Raw genomic sequence first — 13369 nt, forward strand, 5'->3', positions numbered from 1 at the left:
TCTCTGTTTTCCCAAAGAAACTAAGCATTCAGTGTAGGCTATATCTACAGTAGAAAGCCGAATCACGGGAGACTTAGAACCTGAAACCCTAGGCCCTTCCCCACCAGTAGCACTCTGCATTTCTAGTCCGATGTGACATCCAGGGCTGCCTGTCTCACAGGAGGCATCAGGGTTGCCTGGCACGTGTGTTCTGCATGAGAGGCTCTGACTCTCAGCACAGCCCTCGTGGCCCTAGAGAGCTCGCTGGTTTTCCACACGTGCGAACATTAGCAGGCTTCCAGCACTATGTGGGTTAGCCTCCAGGATACAGCAGCTGTTCAAGAAGGATCCCCAGATAGCTCAGTTCAGCCTTGAGCTCTTTCTTACCTCTCAAGGGCTGACATCACATTTGGCTGGTACTTTTGTTCTAAATTAGATTTGTTATGCAGCACTAATGCTCTCAGGTAAAGAGCATAGCTTTTCCACACAGGCCATCAATGGCCCACGCTGAGAAACTCGCTGCTCTGTCTGCACTTAGACCCACCACAAAAACCACATGAGTTCTTTCAAGCATAAGTCATTCAGAACTAGACCTCTGTTTCTCAGTAGTGTCCCTTTAACCACGTTGTATGGTCTGAATTATTTTAAGAAAGCATTTGAATTAAATTCCTATTAGTAGGGACTCCCTCAGGTAGCTTGAGTAGTCTGCAGCTGAAAGAAAGGCCCTTCTGTTCTGCTTAAAAGATGACGTAGGTACCACCTCCCCTCCTCCCCTGAACACCACAGCTCACCAGGGAGATTGAACTCCAGTAAATATTTCATGCACAAGACGTTGGGATGAAGGTAGCAATCTTCAGTTATGTCTGGAAAACGAGGTAGATCTAAAAATATGGCGACTTCAATCATGTTTTTATAGATGTCTTCATAGTCAGGCCAAGACTGAAATGTAAAAAGACACAATCAAGACAGTAATTATTGCAACAAAAATTATTTTAAAAATATTTTCTTTGGGCAGTGGTGGCACATGGCTTTAATCCCAGAATCTGGGAGGCAGGAGCAGGCGAATCTCTGGATTCCAGGCCAGTCTAGTCTACATAGTGAGTTCCAAGAGAGCCAGAGCTATACAGGGAGACCCTGTCTCAACAAAACAAAGAAACAAAAAAAATATTTTCTTAAAATTATTTTAAAGGTATTTTCTGATTTAAGATTAATATATGGGGAAGGAAGCTCAGCAGTTAAGAGCTCTTGTAGAGAACCAAAGACCAGTCCCCAGCACCTGCAGCAAGTGATTCAACTCAGTCACTTAAGTCCAGCTCCAGGAGAGCCAGCACCCTCTTCTGGCCTCCATGGGTACCTGCATGCACATGTGCATATATGCGCACATGCAAATAAATAAATAAGTAGATAAATAAATGCATGAATGAATAAATAAAATCTTTTTTAAAAAGTAGTGTGTGGGTCAGTACGATGACTCACTAGGTACACATGCTTGCTACCAAGCTTGATGAACTGAGTTCAACCCTGGGACCCACATGGTGGAGGGAGAGAACTGGCTTTGACAAGTTGTTCTCTGAGGTTCGTATAACCATATAGCATGTGTACTGGGCACTTGTACCTCCCCCAACAACATAAGCAGATAAACAAATGCGGTAAGAGAACTGTGTATTTATTAGGCTGGGCGTGGCTGTGCACACCTTTCACCTAAGCACCTGCAAACAGGTGGAAGCAAATGTCTGAGTTCAAGGCCAGCTCTGTCCACACAGTGAGTGAGGTTCAGGTCAGTCACGACAACACAGGGAAACCCAGTCACACACAAAAATACTAGGTAGTCATTAAATAAAACTTAGAATATGGAGAAAAATGTGAAAGGTAAATACTCATAAACTTGGCAATTTTAATGTCACATAGTTCTACTTGGCAATCCACTCGAGTCACAGCGTTGTGTCACTGCTAACACCCCCCCCCATCCTCTCCTGTGCTTCCCCAGCTCACACACAGGCTCACACACAGGAGCAGCCTACAGTGACCTGATAGACACGCTCCCGTGAGGATGATAATGCCAGCTCAAAGTCTACAAATTAAAACTCTGCAGCTCAACTTCATACTATAGCCCCATACATAAAGGCATGGACAATCCTCTTGGAATTTTAGAAAAGTCTGGAGTTTCTAGAGAACATACTCTGCCCTTGTTTTTTTGCATCTCATTTGTCCACATGAAGCTTATGAACGTGCTGGTGTTATAAACCAGCATCTCATGGGGTTTCAGGAAACCCGAGGGGGACCCTGCTAAAGTTGTTCTTGACAGAAATGTTGCAAGCCTGTTGAGATACACACACATACGAGACACTGTATAACCACACTGTTTGCAGAAGCCAGAGCAGGAAACAACATGAATGTCTGTTGGGATGGGACTGATGAGTAGATCTTGGCATCTCACAGTGCAACGTGAATCAGCAATAAAATGCATGCTCTACATGCAATGTGAGGTTTCAAACCATAAAGTTCAAAGAAAGACGCCAGGCATAAGAGAAGGACGCGGTCTTAAGAAGGACAGGGCTCAGCAGTCTGGGGCTGAGTCTTGTGCACAGTTACGTCAGGACAGCTGTGATTCCATGGTAGGCTGGGGGAGATGCTGGAGGCTGAAGGCATGACTGCTGGGGCTGTGCAAACCCACTGTGCTGCACATGGTTATACCATGTGCGTTTTCCAGATGTCAGTTTACCTCAGTAAAAATTAAAAGGGGAGGAGGCAGGCAGTACCAGCTTAGTAAACTGCTCTGCACAGCAGCTTCATGGGGAAACAGTCTGAAGACCGTAGCTCAGGAAACCCACAAAATACTGTGGGAAGGTGCGGGCCTCCAACCCAATACTTCCCCAAGCAGGCACTCTACTGTTTCCTCTCTTCTTGGGAGGGGGTGGAGGCACATGTCCTCCGCTGAGAGCCCAGAGCCCTTCCAGCCCCAGACCTTCTACTTTTGAAGAGCTTACTAGTAAAACTTTTCCCTAGTAACAGGGCCAATCTCTCCCCACTCGCAGCTCAGGAAGACGGAGTTGTTGGAAAGTCCTGTTACTGAGTTGCATCTTTCCCGCCTACTAAATGTGTTAACGGGCTTGGGAGCCAACTGAAGGAATCATAATTTTTTTGATAAAATTTCATGTTGTTAAATTCAGCTCTTCACAGATGGAAGGGACAGGGGTGATATTTAACAAGGGTTCAGGATTAGGTCTACAGGAAGTAGTTCTGTGCTGACTTCTAGACTTCATATCTGTGCTCATTTTACCTTCCGGTGTCATCACAGCTATCCCTGCATTGTGCTTATTTTAACGTGATTTCATTATCTAGGTTTATGAATTTTACCTGGAGCAAAAAGCCTCCTAGTCCGTGCTATGTTATCAGCACAGATTCATCTACGGCTGGGGATACAGAGCGAACTGCTATCAGTTCAAAGGCAATGTGTTTTTTTAAAATCTCCTTAAAGTTGAAACAGGTAATTAAACTTATATGTTAAAATACTATTAACTGTATTCTAAGTTGCCAATTTAAAAGAGAAAAAAATACAAAACTTGCATCAGTCTTAGAGAAGTGTCTGTTTCCTTAAAAAATCATTTAGAACTCTGTTTCTCTGCAGAGAGCCTGGAGTATCTTTGAAGCTAGACAATTTTAGCATTGCTGACAGGATTTATGGCAGTCCCTAATCCTCTTAAATAAGGCAAGGAGGAGACATAAGTAAGTACTCTTTACCTTCAAGCAAAACACTACACGGCCCCTTAGAAAAATAATCACCTCACCCAAAAAAAGTGATTTAGTAGATGACAAACCCTGACAAACAGGTCGCTAATGAGCAGCAATTTGGTAGGCTAGTACACTAAGTATGTTTTCAGAACGGCCACACAAAGAGCTGATCCATCAATCTAAACAGCTTGTCATGAGCTGGCCGCCATCTTTTCAAATAGGAACAGAGGAGAAAACAATCACTCACAATGTAAATCTACTCACCTATGCTTCATGAAGATTCTAAACTTTCCTAATCTCAAGCTGGCATTTTAGATTTCCTATATAAGTATTTTCCTTGGCTTGTAGTTTTGCTTTGCAACCCAAGCTGGTCTAAAATTCATTAGGTAGCCCAGGCTGGCTTCAAACTTGTGAGCCTCCTGCTTCTACCACCCAAGTTTTAGGATTACACATGTTAACTACCAGTCCTGGGAAAATTTATTTATTTATTTATTTTTTATTGAGAATAAGAAAAAAAAAAGTTTCCACCTCCTCCCAGCCTCCCATTTGCCTCCCCCTCCCCCCCTTCATCTCCCCCTCCCCCCCCCCCTCTCCCCCTCCCTCTCCTATCCAAAGAGCAGTCATGGTTCCCTGCCCTGTGGAAAGTCCAAGGTCCTCCCCCCTCCATCCATGTCTAGGAAGGTGAACATCCAAACTGGCTAGGCTCCCACCAAGCCGGAACATGAAGTAGGATCAGAACCCCTTGCCATTGACCTTGGCTTCTCATCAGTCCTCATTGTTAGCCATGATCAGAGAGTCCGGTTTTATCCCATGCTTTTTCAGTCACAGTCCAGCTGGCCTTGGTGAGCTCCCAATAGATCAGCCCCTGAAAATTTATTTTTAAACAGAGCCAATTTCTAAATCTATGAATGAACCAGAATGTTTAAAGATGACTAAAGGGCATGCAGTAACATTCCATTTGTTTAAGGTGGTCTCCCACCGGAACTGTGCATCGATGTTACAACTGTATTATGTCAGCAACATTTAAGTTTCATCACTAACAGTGATCATAAATTTCAGAAATACAGAACACTGCACTGACGACAACAACAAAATCAGGAGTGGTGTGCACGGGGTGGTGTGCACAGGGATGGTGTGCACAGGGATGGTGGTACACACAATGGGGTGGTGTGCACAGGCGTGGTGCACAGGGATGGTGGTATGCACAGGGATGGTGGTACACACAATGGGGTGGTGTGCACAGGGGTGGTGGTGTGCACAGGGATGGTGGTACACACAATGGGGTGGTATACACAGGAGCAGTGCACAGTGGTAGTGCCCAGGTTTGAACTCCAATGACATTTTTTTTTAAATCAACATGTATAAACGCTATACTTCTCAACAGTTACCTGATCTGATGTCAGCAGGGGAGGCATGCTTTGGTAGAGTAAAAACTGACCACTAGTTACATAACACCGAGACAGGGTCCTTCTTCCCAGAAGACCCGGGCATACGGAATGAGGAGACCTCTGCCTGATGCATCTGATTAGTATTTAGTGAGCCCAGAGCAGGATGAAGGACTTTTCCTTCAATGCCGCAAATAAGGTAAAAAAATAATTAAGTCACCACTGAACCCCACTCCTGTCCCAGGGGAGGCTGTCAATGAGACAAGGTTTGGCTTGACCATGGACGCACCACACAGCCCCACTGACAGGACTATTTGCAGGCCCATACTGCTCCTCAGTCTGGTTTTAGAAAAGGAATGCTTTTGCCTTTGTCCTACTGCCCCTAGTCCAGAGAGGGCAGTCGGTCTCTGATATTCACAAGATCCTAAGGCTCAGATAGGCAGCATGTAATTACCTTAAACGTCCAGGTGAGACTGCAGAACACCCCAAGGGAAGGGTCCCACACATGCTGCAGGGAGGTGTAGCATGTTCTCAGTAGGTAAGCGGAGCCCACAGTGTGCTAATACAGCGGCTTAGAGGACCCCAAAGCAACAGTCTGAGAGTCCTGCTCAGAGCTCGGTTTGTTTAGAAAGGTGAAGTAGCGTCTTGCTTCCCACTGACCCCTGGATTACCAGCTAATTAGTCCAACCTTCTGTGGCTCAGTGTGGACTACAAAGGAAGGACAGAGGCAAGAGATAAGGCTTCTGTGCACTGCAGAGCAGTGTCTCTGGAACCACCACAAGATGCTTATTACCACGGCGTCGCTCAGATCGCATAACTAGATCTCCTGAGCAGTCTGGGTCTAAGACGATACGGCTAAGCCACCACTTCAAAATTTATTATATTTAATTTTTTATTTTGTTTTTCAAGACAGAGTTTCTCTGTGTATCCCTGGCTGTCTTGGAACTAGCTCTCTACACCAAGCTGGCTTCGAACTCAGAGATATCTGCCTGTCTCTGCCTCCCAAGTACTGGGATTAAAGGTGTGTGCCACCTCGCCTGGCTAATTTTTTTTTTTTAAACAGTGTCTCTCATTAAATAAATAGCTCAAGCTTTTCCCAGTCTCACAATCCTGTTTCATCCTTCTGAGTATTGGGGTGCCAGGTGTGCCATAGTCTTATGCTTACTAAAGTTGGAGGTGTTCCAATGGATCTGTGAAGCCTCTCCAGGGCGCACGATATGCCAGTGTGTGTGGGAACTAACGCACAAACACACGATATGCCAGTGTGTGTGGGAACTAACGCACAAACACAGTGGTTTCCATCCTTATTTTCTTCTGCAGTGGCAGAAATCCTCAGTTGGTTTTTCTTTGAGACGCACACACATGCTCACTCATTTCAGTGATGTTTAAGATATGGGAGGCCAGGAACAAAAGCCCTCAGCGGGCTTCTGTACTGTCTAGCAGTAGTGACCCCCGAGAGAGCATTGGGACCGAGGGAGCTGGAGACACCTGTTGCCACCACACTTGGCTTCATTTCCCTTGGGTGGATTTCCTTCTGACAGAGATTGCACAAGCACACTCAAGGGCACATGTGACTTACTGAGTGAAAGGGTGAAGGTCTGAAGACGGGGTGTGCTAACCTGATCCACTAAGTCCTCCATTTGGTGCTGCTTAGGCAGTGATTGACAAAAGGGACCTAGTTTCACAAAGGGTGTATGATTGCTCCAAGGCGAAATGAATCATCATGGCAGGGTGCCACTCAGTGGGTTTGGCTGAGCCTGCATTACATCTTTTCTCTCTGCTTGTCTGGAGGGAGGCGAGAATGCTGCTGTCAGTGCTCAGAACACCGCGTGTGAACTGAAGAAGGACTCTGTTGTCTTCTTCAGCCAGCCCCGCTAACCAAGTACAGTGACGTGATGGGAAATGGTTAACTCTCAAGAGGAAGAGTTAGAAAAACAGCCAAGGACAACGGTTGGATGTATGCACCACCTAGTACCTATTTATAAACGTATAAAAGAATCATGGCCCCAAAGATAGATGCTGCCTTCCTGCCTGTTGGTTATCAGCAGATAAACTGTATCTAATGGAGACCAGTGTGGCTAGGGCCAAAGTTTTTGCTCCACTGTTGACTTAACTGTTGTGTGGACAGAGGTTTCCCTGAAGAAGACGAGGTGTTCAGCTTAACTCTATGAGAAGACTCGAATGATGTTTGCTAGAAGCAAACGCTGCTTCAGAAGCAGCGCCACTGTCCATCCAGAACCTTGGTTGAAAAATGAATCAGAAAGGATGAAGACATGTTATCATCAAGTTAATTAAGTAAACAGCATAACACAAATGCTGCCCACTTGGGGCTGGGAGTCACAACCCAGAAAAGGAGATGGCGGGAAGAAACAAAGCAAAAGTGCATACTGTCGGCTCGGCAGACTGCCCGGAGTCAGATGGCTGTAAGAAACAACCCACTCGCCACTCTTGGGGTTCCACTGCATTCCTACTGACTGTCCCTGGGCTGAGAGCCCCCCAAGAACTAGAAGAACAGCTAATGGAAAGACACAGCTCCCATTGGGAGAGCCAGAAAGGGGTTTAAAGCCTTTTTCAGTGGGGTGGTTGCTCTTGGAATTCTTAAGACAGGCTAAACCTCCTGAAATAACAAAAATAGAGCCAAACCCATAAGAAAACCAGTCCCCAGGAGCCGACACAAACTCAGGTGCCATTATCTTCGTGACCATCTCTAAGTACAATCACACCTTTGTCACTTCTGGAGGAGGCGCAGCTGCTGAAGAGGCCAAGACTTAGTGGGGAAAGCGAAGACATGGGAGGGGAAGAAAATGGTCCTTTGTTAGTGAAAGCCATTTCCACTGAAAAGTTTCAACACCCTGTAGTGGAGTGAACGCAGTTCTGTGAACACAGGCAAGGCACACAGTGAAGGAGAGCCGCCTGCTTGTTAGACAAACCCTGGGCCACAGCAGCCAGACCTTCCCCTGCTCTTGAAAAAGCCAAGGCTGGTGTAGGCCACCATTCCACCTGATACAGATGTGACACAAGGCTTCTAGAGTAACACAGATCCATTAATTACAACCGAGGGAATCACCCAATTAGTATGTTTTGTAAAAGACCACAAGGCTATAATAAATTGTTCCAGCATGCATTTAAAAACAGAGTGCTTGGGAAAGCATTTTAATTGAATTTCACAAATATTCCGGTGAGTTGATTTCCCTTCATGAAGCAATGCTTTAGGACAGGCGAGGACAAGCTGGAGTTTCTGTTACACAACAGGGCTCCTGTGATAAAGCACATTACAATATCCCATCAGAGCCGACTTCCTCCTCAGGCCGCACCCTGCCCCGGCTGCTGTGGAGCTGAAATCCAGCTAGAAAGGAGCTAGCTAGCACTAGATGCACCTGTGCATCCAAATTTATCACAAAACTTTCATCCCACGAGAACTGACAAGGAATAAAATTATCACACACACACAAGCACACACACATACAAACACACACATAAACACCATAGCATGTATACTTTATGTAAAAAGGATAAAATGAATTTCACATATATTATGATTCATAAAAGAGCTTGCCAGGCTATTTCAGACTGCTAGAATCATCTTAATGGTTACACGTTTACTGTGTAGCAACAAAGGGTACTTCTTATGCTCATTGTGTGTGGTGAATGCAGTGCGTGAATGGAGTATATAGCCTTGGTCCCCGGGGACTTTCTCACAAACATTTGCACAGTCAAATCAAAGTCCTGCGAACAAATACAATTAGGAACTGACAACCAGGGAGGACTTGCCACCTACAGAGATGGGGACTTGTTCCGGGCTCAGGATCAGAGCTGGGAACAAACTTTTGGGTTGTGCTGACTGTTGTGTCACAGCCTCTTACTAAAGGAGATTAAGGACTCGTGTCCAGTGGTGCAGATAATCCACGCTTGGAACCGATCGATGCTGGAAGAGTTGAGTGGCTTTTTTTTTTTTTTTTTTGCAGTAGATTTACACCTGTCAATATCAAGAGCAAAGCAAGTTCCTACTCTCTTCCTGGGTAGTGCGGGGAGGAGAATCGTGGGCTGAGCACACTGGGTACTGGGGTGTAGTAGCACAGGATCAAACTAAATCACAGATAATCCACATGAAATTACCAGTTTCTCTTGGCACAAGTATGGCTCTTCTAAAAGCAATATAAATGTCCCCTCATAGACACCCTTTCTGAGCACTGCTGGCTTGAGGAAGGACTGTCGAGGACTGGTGAAGTCTGGCGAGGATCACAGAGCTAACAAAATGATTTCTCTCACAGCTGATACTGACACACCCATGATTCTTACTGTTAAATGCCCTAGCTTATAAACAGAAGTGATACACCTCAGGAATTTACTACACAGACCTACTAGAATTCTTGTTTATTTTTATTTATGTGCGCTGGTGTTTTGCCTGCATGTTTGTGTGAGGATGCCCTGGAACTGGAGTTACAGTCAGTTGTGAGTTGCCATGTGGGTGATGGGAATTGAACCCAGGTCCTCTGGAAGAGCAACCAGTGTTTTTGACCACCGAGCCATCTCCCCAGCCCATTTAAAAAAAAAAACCCAAAATATTACTCCTTAATGGACTTCTGATGTATTACACAAAATTATGTCAGAAGCAGTCTAGAAATTTCGGGTTTGGGTGGAAAAATAAAAACTTCAGCAAATCAATTTGAACTCTCCCCAAAGCAAAGTGTTTAAATGTATTTTGTTTCATATTGCTCTCTTATCATTAGCTCAATCCCACAGACTAAGCTCTTCCATGCATACAGTTCTTGTGGACTGAACCAGCAAATATGGTCCTAAGTCATGAAGAATTTATGCTTCACAGTGGAGATGTAAGACACAGAAATACCCTTGAACCATAAACTGCCTGAGGTCTCTCTGAGGGACCCCACTTGGACAGCATCCTCTAACTACCTCTGAACTTTTGAGAAGCACACAAGAACACAAGTCACACATTTGTACTTTTGAAGTTAAGACAGGAAAGTGAACTCCTGTGAGCCTACTACCTGCTCAGGAAATAGAACAACATCGCTATGGATGATCCTGTGAGCCTACTACCTGCTCAGGAACTAGGCCATTATCTCTATGGATGAGCCCCACCCAGTATGTGCCTTCCCCAGCCAGCCCTCTGTCCACTGAAGGCAGTCTCCTGGTATCGTGAACTTAAATCAGCAATAACTCATACTAAAAAACGAGACCCCTTTATATAGACTCACTTGAGTCTTGCTTTCTAAGCTCAGCATGCTTCTTAGATCCATTCCTGTTCCTCATAGCTGTAGTCCATTTATTTCCACATTTGTTTAATTCAGTCAAGAAAAGCTTAACATGTCTTATCAACTTTCCTACTGTAGACATTTAGATACCTTTTAGTTTAGTTTTTGTTTTTTATTAGCTATCTGCCTTCTTTAGCTTTTTCTCCCCAAACACAAAGTTTGTATCAACAGAGTGTTGCGGGAGGTCCTTCCGCCCCTCCAACCAATAGCTGCTGTGATACCAGCCCATTAGGGCATGGTCTCTTTCCCTTTAAAAAAGTGGCTATTTTCGCTGCTCGCTCTCTTCACTTCCTGCTCCGCCGGAGACTAGACTCCCTTCCTGGTTGTGCAGATGGCTGTTGTCTGGGACGGTGATCTGTAAGTTTTTTCCCCTTTAAATAAATAACACCCTATTAATCATAACTCCAAACTGGTGTGGCCTTGTTCGTGACTTACGCCTTGAACAGAGAGCTACTTAGATAATGACACATCTACTACACAGCTCTAAAGAGAATAAAAATTCGTAAGTAAATTGCAGCATGTAAAAGAATATTCTCAGTCTTGGGAAATGCATGCTGAAATACTTAGAGGAAAGCAGCCATGGCAGTAACTGTCTCAGTGACTCAGAAGTAGACTTATGTAGCTACACAGGTAGGCAGGGAGAGACTGTATTCTAAAGAGAATAAAATGTTAGTAACAGCTGAATTTGAGTCAAGGTCAGAATATGGATGTTCTGTGGACTGCAATTAGCATGGAGGTTTTCCTATACGTCAAAGGCCATCCCTAAAAGAAGGTTGATTTTCTGAAGCTCTCCACGAGGGCCAGCAAGAGCTTCAGAGGTAAAGGGACTGGCACCACCTGATAGGCTCAGCATGATGCCTGGACCAACAGGGCAGGAGAGGGCCACCTCCTGTGATCTGTTCTCTGACCCAGTACATGCAGCAGGGTGGAGTGCCCTCCCATAAATGTCATGAAAATGTATTACAGGAAAGGTTGGGACTGGAGATGGCTCTGCAGTCAAGAGCACTGGCTGCTCATACAAATCCCAGCACCCACACGGCAGCTCATAATCACCTGTAACTTCAGTTCCAGGAGATCTAATGCCCTTTTCTGTCCTCCAAGGGCATAGCATGTACATGGTGCACAGACATACATGCAGGCAAAACACCCATACACTTTTTTTTAAAATAGAAAGAAAAGAGGTAAAAAGTTCTCTAATATATAATTCAATTCAATGGTTGTTACCAATAATTCTTTATCTTTATTATATTTAGATTTTCTACTGCAAGATTTGTAAGAAATCTCTCTAGTTTTCACAACACCCCATCAAGGATTTCTTCTGAGGGATAAAAGATGACTGGTAAGAAAGAACTCTTACCTTCTGCTGGCGGGAATACGGACTACTATAAACACTGTGATAAACAGGATGGAAGCACTGAAAATGGAGCAATCCCATGCGGACACACAGTCCATGTTCACTGCAGCACTGCTGGCGAGAGCCAACATATGGAGGCAATAAGTGCCCATCACTGGTGGATGGACAACACGGACCTGTCCTGAACTGTGTGAGTGAGAAAGGAGCTGTCACAAAGGGCAAAGGGACAGCACACACACTCATGTCCTCCGCTCTTGACTGTGGATGTGACCTGAAGCTCCCATGACCTTTATACTTCCTCACAGTAATGGACTGTACCCTGGAACTGAAAGCAAATATAAATCCGTTCCTCCCTAAACTGCTTGTTGTGAGGCTATTAACCACAGCAACAGATGAACCTGGACCAGGGTAAGAACTGAGGAAACAAGGTCAAGGCTGGGGTAGACCTGACTGATGTGGGAGTGATTTCTTATTAATAAAGAAACTGCCTAGGCCCCTTGATAGGCCAACCCTTAGGTGGGTGGAGTAAACAGAACAGAATGCTGGGAGAAAGAAGCTGAGTCGAGGAGTCGCCATGGTTCTCCCACTCCAGGCAGACGCAGGTTAAGATCCTCCCTGGTAAGCCAGCTCATGGGCTACACAGAATATTTGAAATGGGTTAGAACTATATGTAAGAACTAGCCAATAAGAGGCTGGAACTAATGGGTCAGGTGGTGTTTAAAAGAATACAGTTTCCATGTAATTATTTCGGGGCATAAGCTAGCCATGTGGGTGGCCGGGTGCTGGGGATGCAGCCCTTCCGCTCCTATCACTACAGAGTGGCGCCCAGACGTGATGGGCTAAATCCACTTAAAAACCTGAGAAGGCTTTAAGAAGGCTTAAAAAAACCTGAGAGTTTAACGCAGATTTTTGCTGTTTGTTGGTGGTGTGCCATAGAGAGATTTCCTGATTCAGCAACAGCAGCAGAAAAAAATCTGCGTCATTTTAAAGTGCGGCTTCCTGGGACTGTGCCGCCAGTGCAAACTCTGGCTTTAAAGCATTTCAATGGCTTTTATGGGGCTGGATGTTTCTGTTCCCACTTGGGATAGGAAGGAGAGTGCTCTGAGACGGTGCCATGGCTCAGCACTCCCCGCCTGCACCTGGGCAGAAGGCCGAATCAGGCTTAAGCAGGCGGAAGAGCATGGTGGATTCCTGCCGCCATACAGACTGTTTTCAGACTGCACAGTGCTCTGCGCGTCAGATTTGGCTGTAACTTGGATGAAAGTCTCAGAGTTAAACTGCTGACTGCGGCGCCAATGTGGACTTGCTGTGTGCCTGAAACTATGCTCAGCTCAGGGGCAGCAAATGGATCTGAGACAGGAGCGGCTGCTCCATGCTGAACTGTGCTGGTCTCAGGCAGGAACTACTGTAGTTACCATAATAACAGTGCAGTTAAGGTTTAGACTGGGCAGGACACAGGCAGTACCGTATTACCTGTACGTGGTGCAACTTAAGTTTTTAAGAAGTGCTTAACATTTTAAAAAAATGCTCCTGGATAGTAAAAAAATGTTACAGATTCACAATAAAACAGATTCAGACATAAAAGACCACACTGTTGGATGAATGTACGTAGGCTTGAGAGAGAGAAGAAAAAGAATATAGAGAAT

General features: G+C 45.2%; 1 protein-coding gene across 2 annotated transcripts in view; it reads right to left on the reverse strand.

Moving 5' to 3' along the window:
- Taf1b (TATA-box binding protein associated factor, RNA polymerase I subunit B) overlaps positions 1-13369 on the reverse strand; it is an 80088-nt gene that overhangs the window by 14288 nt on the left and 52431 nt on the right. For both annotated transcript variants that reach the window (XM_050141917.1, XM_050141916.1), the window contains one exon: positions 771-918. In XM_050141917.1, coding sequence (XP_049997874.1) covers positions 771-918 — 148 coding nt within the window. The remainder of the gene's footprint in view (positions 1-770; positions 919-13369) is intronic.

This window comes from Alexandromys fortis, unplaced genomic scaffold (genome assembly GCF_014885135.2).
Source record: "Alexandromys fortis isolate MF-2015 unplaced genomic scaffold, M_Fortis_MF-2015_v1.1 scaffold_30, whole genome shotgun sequence".
Taxonomy (NCBI): Eukaryota; Metazoa; Chordata; class Mammalia; order Rodentia; family Cricetidae; genus Alexandromys; species Alexandromys fortis.